The sequence below is a fragment of the Phodopus roborovskii genome, unplaced genomic scaffold (assembly GCF_943737965.1).
Source record: "Phodopus roborovskii unplaced genomic scaffold, PHOROB, whole genome shotgun sequence".
NCBI lineage: Eukaryota > Metazoa > Chordata > Mammalia > Rodentia > Cricetidae > Phodopus > Phodopus roborovskii.
In genome coordinates this window covers 15556387-15574481 of record NW_026126547.1, presented here as the reverse complement: position 1 = coordinate 15574481, position 18095 = coordinate 15556387, and the positions used below count along the sequence as shown (strand labels likewise).

Sequence of the window (18095 nt, the reverse complement as noted above, 5' to 3'; positions counted from 1 at the left end):
CCCCCGACACATTATTTCTAATTTTTCTTTCCTTTTTTATTTTATTTTTTATTTTTATTTTTTTTTTTTTTGGAGACAGGGATCTTTCTACATAACCCTTACTATTCTGGAACTATGTAGACCAGGCAGACCTCAAGCTCAAGAAGATCCCCCTGCTTCTGACTCCAGAGTGCTGAGATTAAAGGCAGGTACGAACATAACTCTCTTAAGATTGCCCCGACCTAGCTATCCTTGTCAGTATATTACAATAGCAAATCATGACCAATGAAATACTAGATTGATTTAATAAGCTTTCTGTATGTTTTATGTGGTAAAAGGAATCAAATCCAAGATCCTCACAAATGCTGAACACACTCAACTATATTATGTCTATCCTATTTTATTAGTATTGTATGTAGTGATATTTTGTTTGTAATCTAACAAATAAAGCTTGCCTGAATATCAGAGTGCACAGATAAGTCACTAGTTAGCCACATACACATAACTATTTTAGGAAGTAATTGATCAAGCAGAGGTTCATCAACACAAGGGCAAATTCTGATATTCTGATAAAGCCTATTAATTATTGTCTACAACTGTATATATCGGATTTCCTTTATAATTTCACTATTTTTCATTTTTCAATTTCTTTTTTTTCTTTTTTTTTTTTTGAGACAAGACTTCTGTGTGTAGTTCTGGCTGTCACTTTGTAGACCAAGCTGTCCTCAAACTCACAGAGACCCACCTGCCTCTGCTTCCAGAGTGTTGGGATTAAAGGCATGCACCACCACTGCCTGTTTCTTTGTAATCTTATTCATAGTCTCTAAATTTTAAAATATTAATAGAGGAATTACAAATATTTATCTAGTATAAAATTATAATTACAACTCCAGCTCCACTAATAACTACAGATAAGATATTAGGAACATATTATCTCAATGAATTTCACTTTATTCAGGCACACCCAATACATTCTGAAATTACAAGTATTAAGTTTTTCAAAGTAAATGCCCATTATGTGGGCATCTAGCTATAGCTACAATAAATTCAAAATTATGACTCAGGTATAACTTCTCTCAGCAAATCACTTACATAATTAATTTTAAATTAACATATTAATATAAACATATTCATCTAGCCTACTCATAATAAGAGCAATAACTCAGTCCAAAACACTCCATCTGGTTGGATTCAGAAGAGATCTCAACATCAACCTTGTATATGAGTTTTAAGTACTTAAAACCTACTTACTTTTCCTAAAATCTAATTTTACTGAGAGAAAAATACTGTTTAAAAAAAAAAAATCAATGCAAAATAGAAGAGATTTGAAACTAAATATTTTTTAATCTTTGGTTGTTTTTTCAAGACAGGGTTTCCTGGAAATCAATGTGTAAGCCAGAGATCTGCCTGCCACTGCCTCCTGAGTGCTAGGATTAAAGGTACATGCCACCACTGCCCAGCTTAAGCTTTTTATTATCAGCCATACTATACACTTTCATGTTAAAACAGGTTAGTGACCAGTGTGTGTCCACTGATCACTAACAATAATGCTTGAAACATTTTTGTAAAAATTTCTATTTATTGCCCAGTGTGGTGGTATACACTTTTACTCCTAGCACTTAGGAGCCAGAGGCAGGAAGGTTTCTTTGAGTTCAAGGCCAGCCTGGTGTAGTCCAGGACAGCCAGGGCTACAGAGCAAGACCCTGTCTTTTAAAAAAAAAAAAAAAAACTTTACACTGTACATGCAGTGTGTATGTTCCTGCACAAGTGTGCATTTATTTATATACTGGTGTGATGGCAAGTGTAGAAGTCAGAGAACAACTAATGGGAGACAGTTTTCCTGTCCCACCTCATCAACATCCCAGGCTTGAACCTCAGTTATCGGGCTTTAAGGAAAGAGTCTACCCCTGAACCAGCTCTTTGCCCTACTTTAAACATTTTTCTAAGCCATAAAAAATTACTAGAAGGCTGGGAAATAGTTCAGTGGTAGATGATGGGTTTGAACTTCAGCACTGTAAAAAAAGACTGATTGTCACCACCAATTAAACTCACACACAGACAAAAATTTAGCCTTTTTCATATTGATTGTATTAACAACTATGAACCTTGGAGTTTTATTCTGTATATTCTCAACTTGTGTATTATATAATGTGCATAATAAAAAAAGACAAGCAGAAAATGGCTTCAAAATATCTTTTACTACAATGAAGATAGGTTTTCTGTTTTGTTTTATTTTTTTCAAGACAGGGTTCCTCTGTCTAACAGCCCTGTCTGTCCTAGAACTCACTCTGTAAACCATGCTGGCCTCGAACTCAGAGATCAGCCTGCCTGTCTCCAGAGTGCTGGGATTAAAGGTGTAAACCACCACTGCAGGGCTGAATGAAGATAGTTTTAAAGAAATTAAGCTTGCTATAACCTTTCTTTTTTAACTTTCCATAAAATTCTCTTATCCACAGGGTGTGGTGGTGTGCACGCCTTTACTCTTGGCACTCTGGAGGCAGTGGCAGGTGGATCTCTGGTCTACAGAGTGAGTTTCAAGACAGCCAAGCTACACAGTAAAACCCTGTATCAAAAAAAAAAAAAAAATCAGGCAAAATAACTGAGATATTAATATGTATACATATAGATACCTCAAAATAATATATTTCAAAATTTTAGCCACTCATTCCTAAAGAATGAGGGGAAGGTAAAAGAAATCTATTTTTATGTTATTTTTAAAAACAACGTCATGGCCGGCAATGGTAGTGGTAGTAGTGGCGCACACCTTTAATCCCAGCACTCGGGAGGCAGAGGCAGGTGGATCTCTGTGAGTTTAAGGCCAGCCTGGTCTACACAGCTACAGAGAAACCGTCTCAAAAAACCAAACAAATCAACAAAAAAAAAAAAAAAAAAAAAAAAAATGTCATAATCAATCCCATGATTAAGGAAAAGAAAATAATTGAATATTGATACCTACCATTTAATTAAAAAAAAAAAAGTGTAATAAAACATCCTAAAATAAAATCTAATGACAAGTAACAGCAATTTATACAATTCACCAAGTGAGTCTTCAAAATACCTACAACTGCATACCTCTGAGTCCAGGAATTGATATAAGCAAATATTTTGAGAGTATGTTCCTTTCTGAGCTGCAGTCCATCACCACCTTCTATATCTGATACTGAAATAGAAGCATAAAAGTATGAATAAATGTTATACCAATATTAAAGCCAACACTTCAAAAATAAAGCTTAGACATACAAATGCAAATATCCATTAATTCTTGTTTCATTACTGAATAAAATCTTTGATACTGACTATAGTAGTTCCTATTTCTGTGATAAAGACCATGACCAAAAGTAACCTGAAAAGGAAAGGGTTTATTTCATTTACAGGTTATAGTCCATTGTTAGAGGAAAACAGCAAAAAATGAAACAAGTCATAGAGAAATGCAGTTTATGGGCTTGTTCTTCATGGCTCCCACTGCCTGCTTTCTTGTTTTCCTTTTGTTTTGCCTTTTTTTTGGGGGGGGGGATTAAAGACAGGGCCTCTTTATATTCCAAACTAGCCGGAGGTAGGATTAACTGGCCTTTTCATTTATGTGTATTATGATACTGTGTGAGTACATGTGTTTCATGTACTAACGGAGGTCCCCAGGAACTAGAGTTCAGGTGGTTATGAGCTACCTTGTGGGTGTTGGGAACTGAACACAGGAGCCATTTCTCCAACCCAAATGAAATACTTTAAAAAACAAGAACAATTTAATTCTAGTCTTACTCCTGCTTTTATGAACTGTCCTACATGGAGCAAATCATGACCCCTGTGAGGTATGTAGTGCTCCAATGTTGAAAAGGCTACAGAAGTACAGAGATAAACTGAGATCATTTTTCTACTTTACCATTCCATATACTTCTCTTTCCCCAGACTATGGATATGCTCTAAGAAACAATTTGTAATGCTGGGTAGGGAATCATAGCTTCTATCAAGACATGTGATCATGAAGGTCAATAACAAATACAATGTATATATACCCAATAAAATGGCAGGTTATGTATATTGATTGCACATACACTTATGTTTCCCATTTGTTGTATGTTTTGTTGTTGCTGTTTGTTGTTGTTTCGAACAAGACAGGGTTTCTCTGTGTAACATTCCTGATTGTCCAGGAACTTGATTTGTAGACCAGGCTGGCCTCAAACTGATAAAGATGAGATCCACATGCCTCTCTGCCCCTAGTGTTGAGATTAAAGGTGCATGCAACCATGCCTGGCTAAGTTTTTCAGTTTTGTTTTGTTTTTTGTATTTGTTTTTATTTTGGATTTATTTAGTTTGAGTGTTTAAGATGTTAGAAAACAACTTGCAGGTATTTGTTCTCTCCTCCTACCATGAGGATTACATGAATCAAAATCAAGTCATCAGGTTTAACAGCAAATTGCTTTATCCAGAGCTGAGCCATCTCCCCAGTCCTAACATTTCTTCTTTGACTATATAATATACTAAAATTTCTCTTATTGTTCCCAAGATGGGAGAAAGAGAGGGACAGCAATCTAAAACAATGTCTGTCAATTCATACTATTCCAGAAACATCATCAATTAAAGCTTCCAATTCAAAAGAGCTACAACAGTGTCTCAAGCCTCCTAATGCAGCGACCCTTTAATAGTTTCTTGTTGTAGTGACCTTCAAACATAAAATTATTTTCTTGCTACTACTTATAACTGTAATTTTGCTGTTATAAATCTGATATGTGACCCCAATAGGGCTCAACATACAGGTTGAGAACTACCAGGATAGAGTTGAAAGCCCTGGCTGCTTCTCACAAGGTCCAGGGTTCAATTCCCAGCACCCACAAGACAGCTCACAACTGTCTCTGATTCCAGTTCCAGGGGACCCAATGTACTATTGACACCACGGAAGCACTGCATGCATATGATGCTCATACATGCAGGCTGACACCCAGCACACAAAATAACATCAAATCAAAAATGCCAAAAGCTTCACAACCATGTAATCATAAACTCAGTATTCACTACTCCCAAGACTTGAAGATTTAAACGTGGATATCATTAACATCCTTTCATTACAAGTTCAGTATTCAGTACCTAAAATACTTGGAGAATAAGAACTATTTCAGACCAGAATCTTACAGAATTTAAAATAATGGTGCAGACTTTACTAGCTGAATACGCCATAAAACAAGCTCAAGCTGGGAGTTGGGGATGGGTGCTAGAGAAATGGCTCAGTGTGATGGGAGATGCGATTCTATAAATATGTTTCTCATACTGGTTTAATGAATAAAGCACTGTTGGCCAATAGGAAAGCAAGATAGGTGGGACTAGGAGATGAGGAGGAAAGAGGAAGTAGTAAGGAAGGAGGGTCAAGATGGAGTGTCTGGAGAGAACAGAACCGCCATTCCTCCGCTCTCGGTAAGACCACGTGGAAATACATAGAAATGGGTTAATAATAATTAAGACAGAGCTAGCCGATAAGAAACTAGTACCTGGCCAATAGCATTGTATCAAATACAGTCTCTGTGCATTATTTGGGGCTGGTGCGGCGGCAGGACAAGACCAGCGGCAGCGGGAGGAAAAACCTAACTCGTTACATCAGTGGTTAAGACACTTGTTAACAAGAGTTTGGCTCTCAATGTCCATGTCAGGCAGTTCACCACCACCTGAACTCCAACGTCAGGGGATTAGATACTGTCTGGTTGCATATACATTTGTATACACGCAAACAAATAAACAAGCAGAACTTTTTAATGGAGCTGTCAAGATGCTCATCAAGTAAAACTCACTGACACCAACCCCTGAAACCTGAATTCAATCTTCAAAACTCACATGGTGGTAGAACCACCCTGCAAATTGTCATCTGAGTTCCATACATTCCACGGCGATTCAAGCAAGGAATCGAGCACATGCCAATAAATGTAAATCTTAAAATTCTTTTAACTTAAACTCTTCTAAATTCATAATTTTAATTCTAGCATCACACTGACTACAAAATGTCAGGTTTTTGGATTAGTGATAATCAACCTCTACTTCTCCACCAAACTAGAAGTTATTATCTCATTTAATATATGATCTATGGAAGATGGAAACAAAATACCATTAAAATAAAACAACATGCCAGGTGGTAGTGGTGCCTTTATTCCCAGCACTCGGGAGGCAAAGGCAGGTGGATCTCTCCGTGAGATGAAGGCCAGCCTGATCTACATATTGTGTTACAGGGTTACAGGACAATAAAGACTACAAAGAAAAACCATGTCTCAAAAAAGAAAAAGGAAAAAAGAATCAAAGAACACATTGGCCTCATTATACCACTTTACCAAGCAATGATGAATAGCATCCCATTATCTTCTTACTTTGAATGCAACTTTAAAGGCCCTATTGTCATCACTGCACAGTGGCACAGTGGTTTCAGGCCAACACTTGGGCCACCAAAGCAAGAAGATCTTGAGTTCAAGGCCACATAGCTACATAGCAAAAAAAAAAAAAAAAAAAAAAAAAAAAAAAGAAAAGAAAGAAAGAAAATGCCTTTTAGGGTCATGGGTATTAGAGGGCAGCATGGAGATATGGCTCAGTAGTTAAGAGCACTAGCTGCTCTTCCAGAAGATTCAGGTTTAATTCTAAGCATGCATATGGTGGCCCACAACCATTTGTAACTCCATTTCCAGGGGATCCAATATCCTCTTCTGGCCTCTGTGAGCACAAACATGCCCATGGTGCAGAGATGCCTGCAAGTATAATAGCCGTATATATATAAAATAAAATGATAATATGGAGGGAGATGGCTCAGCAGTTAAGTGTACTTACTGCCCTGGCAGAGGACCTGGCTTTGGTTCCCAACATTCTTATGGTGGCTTTCAACCATCTGTAACTCAAACTGCAGGAGGTCTGACACCTCTTCTGACCTCTGCAAGCACCAGGCATGCATTCAGTGCACATGCATGCATTCAGACAAACACTCATAATTTTTTTTTTTTTAAGAAAAATCAGGAGACTATTTAAGTTACAGTATGACCAAAATAATAGAAAACCATATTAAGATTACAAAAGATATAATTTAATTAAATACTTATATGGAGAAGGCACTGGTATCTTTTCCTTTTATCAGCAGACTTATTATGTAGTCCAAGCTAGCCCTAAATTCACAATCCTCTCACATAACCTGTGTCTTGTAACATAATTACGAGTCAGGTAGCACAGTAAAGTAGGGTTAATGTGGGTTACATGAAACCCTGTCTTTAAAAATAGGTTGGTAAGATAGACAGCTGGAGAGATAACTGGGTGGGTAAGAATATCTGATGTATAAGCATAAGGGTCTAAATTGAAATACCTGCAGGTAAAAGCTAGGTATGGCCACAAAGGCCTCTAACCTAAACAGCATTGTGGAGCAGAGGCAAATCTTAGGAGCTCAATGGCCAGACAAAACCTTGTGCTTCAGGGTCAGTGACAGACTTTGTCTCAAAGGGATAAAACAGAAAATAACAAGAAAACATCCAATTTCTTCCTTTACCCTTTACATGCACACTGGCAAGTGCTAACACGCACACGTGTTCAAGGACATACACACACTATAAATAAACAAACATTAAAGAGAAGCTGTATGTCTAGCATGTACATCACCTGGATTCAATCTACAGCACTGAAAAAAAAAAAAAGGAGAAAAAAAGGAGCAATTTTAGAGGGATGGAAGTGTGTTTAATGACAGAGTAATTCCTTATGCATAAGGCCCCATGTTCAGTCACCAGCACCACAAAATAAATGATATTAGAAATGGGTATAGCTCAGTGATGACTCTGAGTTAATCTCTGTCATCAATAATAATAATAACATAAGGCAACATACAAAATTGGCTTATTTAAACTAAGAAGCCTGAGGTGGCCCATACCTTTAATCCCAGCAATTAGGGAGATAAAGGCAGGTGGATCTCTGTGAGTTCGAAGCCAGCCTGATCTACAGAGCAAGCTCCAGGACAGGCTCCAAAGCTATACAGAGAAAGCCTGTTTCAAAAAAACAAAAGAGAAAAAAAATTAAAAACAAAAATAAATAAAACAATACACACATGATAACTACTTTGAAAGTTAAACTTTTATTTACATTCCAAAGAAAAATTCAGTATTTACCTAAGGCTGCTGAAACTGCATATCCATGGTGAAGGTATTTAATTTACTACAAATATTAAAAGGCTTAGAGTAAGTTTAAGGTCCTCCTCAGGTACATACCAAGATTGAGAATAGCCTAGGTTACATAAGCTCTTGTTTCAAAAAACCAAAATAATTTCAAAAATTAAATTAAAATTTAAGTCTTCAAGTAACATATACAAATACATGAAAACTTTGTAATTAGTGGTCATAGTGTTTCAAACTAGAGTTTAAAATTCAGCAATCTAGTCAAGTATGGCAACATACACCTTTAACTCCAGCACTTGGAAGGCAGAGGAGAGCAAAGCTCTTTTGAGTTTGGAGCCAGCCTGGTCTACATATCCAGTTCCAACCAGCCATGGCAACATAGTGAGCAATCTCCAGGCCAGCAAGATGGTTCAGCAAGTAAACTGGAATTCAATGCCTGGTACCTACAGGAAGAAGGAGAATCAACTCCTAGTGGCTGTCCCTGACCTCCACATGCAGACTGGCACACACAAAAACACCAACCTCCTAGTGACCCAAACTGTACTCACCTGCACATACAAATAATCAGCACCAACTTTATATATTCGTTCTCATAGACAACTGTAAGAAGTATTGTCTGTACTAACTGCAAAAATAAAATGTGGGAGCCAAAGAGATGACTCAGCAGTTAAGCACACTTGCTGCTCTTGCTTAATTGATCCAATCAATTCTAAATATCTACATAGCAGCTCATAACAGCCTGTAACTCCAGTTCCAGGAACTCTGAAACCTTAATCTGGCTGCTGCACACGTGCAGTATACATACATACATACATACATACATACACACACACACACACACACACACACATATATTCAGGCACTACATATATACAGACACAAAAAATTAAAAGAAAATGTCATCTGTAGCTATTATAAGCCATATAAAATTTTATTAGCAGAGAATGCTGGCTCATGTTGTCATCCTAGCACTAGAAAACTGAAGCAGGTGAATAGCTGTGAGTGAAATCAGTCAGGGCTATTGAATTCAGGTCAAGTCTAGATCAAAGAGTTAATCTGTCTCAACAAACAAAAGATCATCCTCTTCCTAGTCCTGTCCTCAACCTCCTCTTCTTGTTCTCCCAGAAGCAAGCTCTACAAATTTATCGACAATACTATGGCACCGTCCTTTATTTAACCACTTGAAAACATTTCCTCCATTTCCAGTAAGACAGCAGAACAATAAGCTTCTATGCCCATAGTCCAACATCCAGTGACTATTTTTCCTTTTCTTACTTTGGAAGAGACAGGGTCTCACATAGCCCTGACTCACCTCTGTGAGCTGTGTAGCTGAGGATACCCTTGCACTTGGGATCCTACTGCATCCACCTCCCAGCTGCTAAGATCACAGGTGTGTATCATTAAAATAGGCTTTATAGGGTACTGGGATCAAACCCAGAGTTTAGCATCCTAAGCAAGCTTGCTAACAACAGAACTATATATAACCAACCCATGAAACTAATTCTTTCTTTCCTTCCTTCCTTTCTATTTCTTAAGACAGGATTTCTCTGTGTAGCCCTGGCTATCCTGGAACTTGCTGTATACCCCAGGCTGGCCTCAAACTCACAGAGATCCACCTGCCTCTGTCTCCAGAGTGCTGGGATTAAAGCCACCATGGAAAGCAAGAGAGCAGTTCTTAAAGTCTCAGCCTCACCCATGCACATACACACCCCCACCTGTAAGACAACCATACAATCATGTTGGTGATGGCAACTGTCCCCTAAGTTTCCATGCCTACATGCACTAGGACCTCACATCATCAGGAAGGTGCTGCCGTAAACCCCTGTTTAACAGATATGCCATGTTGCTACAACAGGTTTGCTTAAGAATCATTTAACACTTCAGAGCCATGTACTTGGCACCCACAAACAGACCCTGAGAAAGTTGTATATCTTACCTTCATGTAACTACCTTGAAGGCCATGAGCTTTTTATAAACCAACAAAGTAACCAAAGGATGGCCCAATACAGCTAAGCCAGAAACAGTCTGTCACCTGGTGACAGGCCATGGTTGCTACAGTGTGAAAGGGTAAAGAGACAATGGGGTTCTGACTTGGGACCCTCCACGACTGAACAAATCCTAGCTTCCCAGTGAATGACTAAAGCCACAGTGTTGGATGTTTTTAAAAATCCAGCCTATTTTCTAGTTAGGGTCAGGGTCATCATTTTTTGACTAATCTAAGTGTATAATCATATTTACAGACTTGTTTGCCAGGGGCAATTTTTTGCCACAGTATTTGTACACAGATATAAATAGATAAATGGATACCATACTTAACCAAACTCAGTTCAAGTGACTGACTGGAGGGAGAGTCTGACACTTTTTAATCAGAACTAGTCCCTCGCTAAAATTTAAGACTTAATAGCTCTGGCCTAGCTATAGCTTACCATTTCATCAAACACAGCTATTCTTTTTGAAATTCCCATGAAATGAATAAAGACTGTTCCTACATTTCTGACACAGCATTCTCAATGCCCCAGAATTTGGCAGTTTATCTCTTGTTTGACACTGCTCTGTCAATAAAGACATACTGAATCCATCACATACTAGCGAGACCCATCTTTCAAAGTTTTCTCCTTTCCCCACTACTTGCTTCCTAGGAGAGAATGTTCTTCTCTTTCTGTTTCTTTGCTGAATGAAAATGGAACATAAAAGTTCTGACAATTTTCTTTAGTAAAGAAATATGGATTCTGCACAAGCTCATATTACTTTTGGTTCCTGGGTGGCAAGCCCCTGCCTGTAGCACTCCTGTGCCTGTAATTTTTCAGCTGCCAAGGGTGGCAGTGTTCAGACAGAGTTCAGGGGGAATTTACCTGTGTAAGCCAGAAGCTTTTACCAAACACTTCCTTGAGATCTGCTGATGTAAGGTGGCTTCAAATGACTCCTATGCACACTTTTCTGAACTGGAGATATCAGATCTTACCTCCAAAAAGCTGGGTTAGCTGGTAGTATCATTATCCATTACAGGATTTCATGTAGCTAAGGCTAGTCTCAACTCATTACAATGCCTTGGCCTTCCTGTTCCCACCTACCAAGTGCTGGAATTACAAAAATACATCATAAAGCCCAACTTTCGTGGACTAAATCCGGGGTTTCACATGTGCCAGGCACATTCCTCCAACTGAGCTACATTCATAGTGCAACTATTACTTTTTTTCTTTTTGCTTTTTGGTTTTGGTTGTTTGAGACAGGGTTTCTCTGTGGCTTTGGATGATGTCCTGGCACACAGTAGACCAGGCTGGTCTCAAACTCAGAGATCCCACTGCCTCTGCCTCCGAGTGCTGGGATTAAAGGCTTATGCTGTCAATGCCTGGTAGCAATCATTCTTAAGCACTGAGCCTTCTCTTTAGTCTCACCACCTTTTTTTTTTTTTTTTTAATATTTATTTTTTGTGTGTGATAAGTGTGTCAAAAGTCAGAAGATAACTTTCAGGAGCTGGGTTTTCTCCATCTACCAAGCAGGTTTCAGGAATCAAATTCAGGTTACAACAGATGCTTTTTCTGGCTGAGCAATTTTGCTGGGCCACAGTATTATCAATTTAAAAACTTAAAAAAAAAAAAAAAGCCAGGCGTGGAGGCTGTATATCAGTAGACATAGGCAGGCAGATCTCTTGAGGCCAGCCTGATATACAGAGCCAGTTCCAGGATAGTCAGGGTTACACAAAGAAACCCTGTCTCAAAACACCAGAAAGAAGTTTATCTTTAGGAGCTCAAGAGATGGCTCAGTTATTTAGAGCAATGTCTACTCTTCTAGAGGTCCTAAGTTCAAATCTCAGCATCCACGTGATAATCACAACCATCTGTAACTGTACCTTTTTGGGATACAATGCTTTCTGGTGTTCAGGCATACATGCAGACAAAACATGTGTGTGCTGTAGTGTGTGTGTGTGTGTATATATATACATACATATATGTATGTAAGGGTTTTTTAGGTTTATTTTTTGTGTATGAGTGCTTCGTTTGCATGTAGGTATGTGCCTGGTGCCTCCAAAAGTCAAAAGAAGGCATCAGATCTCCTTTAACTGTAATTACAAATATTTGTGAGTCACCATATAAGTGCTGGGAATCCTCTGAAATAGAGACAAAATGTTCCTAATCACTGAGCCATTCCTCTAGCCCCTCTAATACCATCATTTTTAAATACATACACACATTAATGTGCCAGGTGTGGTGGTGCACATCTTTAATCCCAGCACCTAGGAGGCAGAGGCAGGCAGATCTCAAGTTCAAGGCAAGCCTAGTCTACAGACAGAGTTCTAGGACAGCAAGAGCTATACAGTAATCAGTGTTCATTCCAGAAATAATGCTGTTACTTTCCTATGTTAATATACTGCATATTTTATAGTGCTTCATCATTTACAGAAGCTATTTGAATTACAGCTAATCATGGCAGCTCACACAGGGAACACATGCCTTGGGAGGTTGTACTAAAGCAGAACTATTTAAGGATAGCCTGGCTACAGAGTGAGACCGAGGCTCAAAATACAAATAAATAACATTTGGGTGGAAATTGTAAATAACTTCATTAGTCAGTGCTTCAAATATTAATTGGTTAAAGAAGTCATAACTTGGGCTGGATAGATGGCTCAGCAGTTAAAAGCACTGGCTGCTCTTCCTGAGATCCTGAGTTCAATGTCCACCACCCACATGGTGGCATAGTTTTTATGTATGATACCAGTACTTAGTATTCTGAGACAGGAATATTTCTTGCAAGTTTCAGGCCAGCCTAGGCTAAAAAAGCAAAACATTATCATTCCCTCACCACAGCCTCCTCCCCATATAAAAGCCAGACACAATAGTTCATGACTATAATTCCAACACTTAGGAGCCTGAGGCAAGAGCACTAGGAGGACTTCAAGGCCAGGCTTGAACTGTCACAAAACAGGTAGAGGTGGGTACCCCATAGGTTAGTCCTTACTAGAGGATCCTTAGCCTGGTTCCAGACTTCAAAAGGCCTTTCACCTGCAGGCAAATGTATGTGCATAGTTACATTATATATGTTTCCATGGCAAAAATTTACAGCCTGAGAACCTTCTTCAGGACTACAGATACAACTGATGTTAATACTGTAGCCAAACACTGATGACAAAGTAAATGTTTAGAAACTATCATTGCTATGTTTTTCTTGTTAGACACATTACACTTGGCAAGATTTGTTTGCCTGGTTACAAGACAACTTTCAATGTGGCCTGTCTGGCCTCAAACTCAGGATCTTGCCTCAGCCTCCCAAGCACAGACATGCATACCCCACAATGACCTGCTCTCTGCAATTTTTTTCTTTCTTTTTTTGTTTTTTGTTTTTATTGTTAATTGCATGTGTGGGGGTGGGTTTATTCTTACCTTGAAGGTCAAAAGAGAATGTCTGACCCTCTGTTCCCTTCAAGTTGGAGAAACATGGCAGCTGTTAAGTCACCCCATGTGTGCTAGAAACCAATTTCTGGTCCTCTGCAAGAGCATGCAAGTACTCCTAACCACAGACCATCTCCTCAGTCTTGGTCTCTGTGAGTTGTTTTTTGTTGTTTTTTAATGTCCTACAGTATTTCTCTTTGGAGTCTCTTCCAATCTCAAGAGTTCTCTTCTCCTTAATAAATTTATATTTGAGCCCATATACATACATACATACATACATACATACATACATACATATATTGCGCACCTTTAGTACCAGCATATAAGGAGAAGCAGGTGGATCTCTGTGAGTTGAAGCCAGTCTGGTCTACAAAGTGAGTTCCAGAACAGCCAGAGCTACACAGAGAAACTGTCTCAAAAAAAAAAAAAAAACAAACAAAACTGCTAGAGAGAAAAAAAAGGTACCTCAATAAATGACTGAAGAAAAAAAAATTTTTTTCAAATGAACCTTAAAGAAAACATTAAAGGGCTAAGTACCTTTGGAGACCAATGACTTACAGTTTCAATAGTTTCACAGATAATCTTAAATGGTACCTTTTTCTTTTTATTATTAACTTACACAGGTGTATAAGCATGTGTGAGTTCTAAGTCATTTTACAGAGTAAAGCAAGCACCTTTACCCCCTAAGCAGTCTCTTTATCACAGATACCATCCCCTTTCAAATAAACTTTTTAGATACTATGTTTGCAGTACTCCTAATTAGGCTTAAAATAATGCTTTAAATCAACCTTAAGAAATGGGTAGAGATGTGGGGGGTGGGGAGTGGTACATGCCTTTCTTTAATCCCCAACACTTGGGAAGCAGAGGCAGGCAGATCTTGTGAGTTCTGAGACCAGCCTGGTCTACAGAGCTAATTTCAGGACATCTAGGGCTATTACAGAGAAACCTGTCTTCAAAAACCAAAAAAGAAAAGGAAGAAATAGGTGGAGACATGGCTAAGTGGTTAAGAGCACTTGCTACTCTTCCAGGGGACTAGGGTTCAGTTCTCAACCCCCACATTGGGCAGCTCACAAATGTCTCAAACCCTAGTTCTGGGGATCTGATGCCCTGGCTTTAGGCAGCTGCACTCACATGAATACACAGACAGACACAAACACACACACACACAAACCTACAATTAAAAACAGTAAAAATTAATCTTTAAATCCTCAATTATTTTCCTAATTTATACAAAATAATAAAGCTACTTTCAAGTTTGAGAATAAAGTCACAATATCCAATATATAGATACAAAATGTTTTACTGAAAATTGTAACTGCTAAAACTTGTGTTTACCTATCACTGTACCAAGAATGAAATTTATGCCAAAATAGGAATAACCTTAAAATACTAGGAAAATTTATAGTGACAAATACTGGAAAAATATAATTTGAATATATTCAAATACCTACTTGCATCTGTGAGGAAATAAATAGACAGCTGAAAATAAATTGCAACCTTTTAGTCATTAAAGTAAAATTCAAGCACCTAATAAAAAAAAATTTAAATACAAAAAGGACATTACAGTCTATAAGTTGACTGTTTAAATAATGTATTAAAAAGAATAAGTAGTTTGGAAATCTGTCAAAATATCACATTGAGTGTAAGTTCAATGAACATTCTCTCACAAATCAAGTTTTTGTAAATCATCTTTCCATCTAAATCACCTCTTCCAACCTAGGCCTCTGGGCCCATAAGTAGCTGACTTGCAATATACCTTTTTTTTTTTAAGCAGAAATACAATCTTGCAAGGGACAAAAATATATAATATAATAATAAAGAATAGGCCTATAATTCTTAGAGATAAGACTGTGACTACTCGGGATGATTGTCTTTGGTACAGAGATCCGACGAATGGTACGTTAAAGAAATACTATCGCCTTTATTTTTAATTAAGGTAAGACGTTCCCAACCATCACTACTGCGGTTCATTTTCTGCTATTTAGGGGCTGGCAGATGGATTTAATACACCCACACACCCTCAAGGGAAGGAAAACGATCACCACCCTTCTCCCGGGGACTTTAATGAAAATTAGCAGGTAAGCAAGGCCTCCCCAGCAGGCTGGAGATCAAAGAGGGCGGCCCTGTGGCTCGGACTGCGGAGGAAAGCCGAGTCCTCCGACCCCACCTCCCTTCACGTCCTCGGCGGGGGCAGAGGGGCGGAAGGGCTTATTAGAGCCTTCATTAATTGACACCTGTAATGAGGAAAGTTTCCGAGACCGCCAGGCCTGACTGGGCCAGCGCTGCGCCGCCGCGGCCTCTCGGGCGCCCAGGTAACCCGGCCGGCCTGGGCCCGAGACGCCGCCACGGCCCCGCCACGGCGCACCTTCCCGGGCTCACAGGCCCGCACGCCGTCCCCGGGCCGCGGGAGGCAGGGGGGCCGGGGAGCGGCGTGGGGGCCCCCGGCGTGCACCCCGACAGCTCGCTACCCCGCTACTTACTTTCATTTAACACCTCCACCAGGTCTGCGCAGTTCTCGCACATCGTTCGGCCGCCGCCCCCCCCTCCCCCGCTTCGGATCGCACTGACTGATCCCGACCGGCGGGGGGGAGGGGACAGAGGCAGGGGAGGGGGCCGGCCTGCCGGCGGGGCGGGGAAGCGGCGAGGGCGGGCGGCCGGCCGGCCGGGCGGCGGCGAGGACGGGGCGGGGAGCGGAGGGTGGGGGAGGGGGCCGGCGGGCCCGGGAGCGGGCGGGGGCGGAGGGGGTGAGGGAGGTGCAGGCCCCGGGGGCGCCGAGGCGCAGGCGGCGGGGAAGGGGAAGGACGGGGAGGGGAGAGGGAGGGGTGGGTGGGGAGAGAAGCAGCAGAGTCACTTCACCACCGACCAGACGCCGCGGCCACCGCCGCCGCCGCCGCCATTTTAATGGAGCGCTCGGGCTGCGCTCGGCTCTTTCCGCCCAGGCGAAGGGGCCGAGGAGAGGCGCCTCGCGCTCTCATTCCTCCGCCCTCCCGGCTCCTCCCGCCCTCCGCCTCTCTCCGCACACACGCCGCACGCCTCACACCCAGCCGGAGCCGCTGGCCGCCCTCCCTTTCCTCTTCCGTCCAGCCTCCCCGCCCTCGGCCCAGCCCTCCGCGCGCTCGCCCACCCCGCCCAGCCCGGATCTCTGTCAGAGGCCGGAAGGGAAGCGCGCGGCCCGCCGCCGCGGGGGGAGTCGGGTGAGTGGAAGATGGCGGAGGCTCCGGGCGGGTCGCGCTGACGCGGACTCTCCCGCCCCGGCCGGCTCCGCGCTCCCGGGAGCCTCTACGAGGGCCGCGTCGAGTGCGCCGCCCTGGCCCCGCTGCGGCGCCTCGCCCGCCCGCCCGCCCGCCTCGCCGGCCCCCGGGGCAGGGGTGAGAGCTTGGCCGCCACTCGGGCACTTGGGCGTGCGGACGGCGGGGGTCAGCGCTTCCCACACGCAGCTCTCTCCCCGCCTGGCTCAGGGAGAATGGAACAGCCCAGGGCGCGTCTTCACCTGAATCCCTGCTTAGCGCTCCCCTGCAATCCTGGGAGGCTCATCCATCCTCCAGCACTGACACACCTTGACAGCACTAGAAATGGCGCGCCACAGGGCCCGCATGACATCTCGTTTTTTACTCACGAGGTCCCATCACAAATACGCTTTCCCATTCTTCATCGAAAATGGTCTAGTAGGCATTTTCAGCAGAGCCACAGCAAGAGCGTGAGGTTTATGGTAGTAATCCCTTAAGGCAGCCTGAGACCTTTAAGTTCTTGTATATGATATTGACAAGTCTGTACAGTATTGAGTCTTTTGGGAAGGATGGCCCTTCCTTAATAAATGGGCTAATTCAACCAACGTGTATTTTAACCTTTCTCTTTGCCTGAAACATAATCTAAATATGGAAAAAAATTTAAACGAAACATAAGATTGGTGTAGTATTTTTGCCACATGGGGTTCTTACTGTGTTAGCCCAGGCTGGAATTGAATTCCTCAAGCTCCTGTCTTCTAAAAGCTGGGATTACAGATATGTGTCACTATGTACAGTTATACTTTATCCCCACCCCTAACATTTTTAAAGTTACAAATAGGATAACCTTGAAATTGATAAACAGGGCAATATAATCAGGGTCCCTGTCAGATGGTGGTAGCTCACAGCTTTTATCCAAGCACTTGGGAGGCAGAGGCAGGTGGATCTCTGTGAATTTGAGGCCAGCCTGATCTACAGAGCGAGTTCCAGGACATCCAGAACTACACAGATAAACTCTGGGTTCCTGATGCTTCCCTTAACCAGGTGTCTATTCTTAGACTGGTTATGTGAGAGAGCAGAAAAAAAAACAAACCAAAAAAAAAAAAAAAAAAAAAAAAACACTTTCTGACAATTCTTGTAGCACATGCTTATTTGTGAAAAATAAATACTCGTATCACAAGTCTGTAATTCCAGCACTCAGGAGACAGAGGCAGTTTTGACACATTTAAGGTCAGCCTAGTTTCAGGCCACTTAAGGCTACCTGCCTCAGAGAAAGAGGGAAGGGAGGGGGAGGAGAAAAAGAGAGAAAGAAAGCTGAGTTGGGGATTCAGTCTAGTATTAGGCAGCTTGCTTAGCATGCACACACCTCAACTCAGTTCCCACAAATGCACATA

General features: G+C 41.3%; 1 protein-coding gene across 5 annotated transcripts in view; it reads right to left on the bottom strand.

The window, feature by feature from the left end:
* The window catches only part of Usp34 (ubiquitin specific peptidase 34), a 186190-nt gene extending 169635 nt beyond the window's left edge, over nt 1–16555 (bottom strand). For 2 of the 5 annotated variants that reach the window (XM_051200494.1, XM_051200497.1), the window contains exons 1-2: nt 15958–16555; nt 3052–3139 (exon numbers count right to left, since the gene is read on the bottom strand). In XM_051200494.1, coding sequence (XP_051056451.1) covers nt 3052–3139; nt 15958–16000 — 131 coding nt within the window. In that variant the 5' untranslated portion in view covers nt 16001–16555. Of the gene's footprint in view, nt 1–3051; nt 3140–15957 lie in introns of those variants that run through there. The other 3 variants (XM_051200495.1, XM_051200496.1, XM_051200498.1) reach the window with 2 other exon arrangements.
* Nucleotides 16556–18095: the final 1540 nt, after the last annotated feature.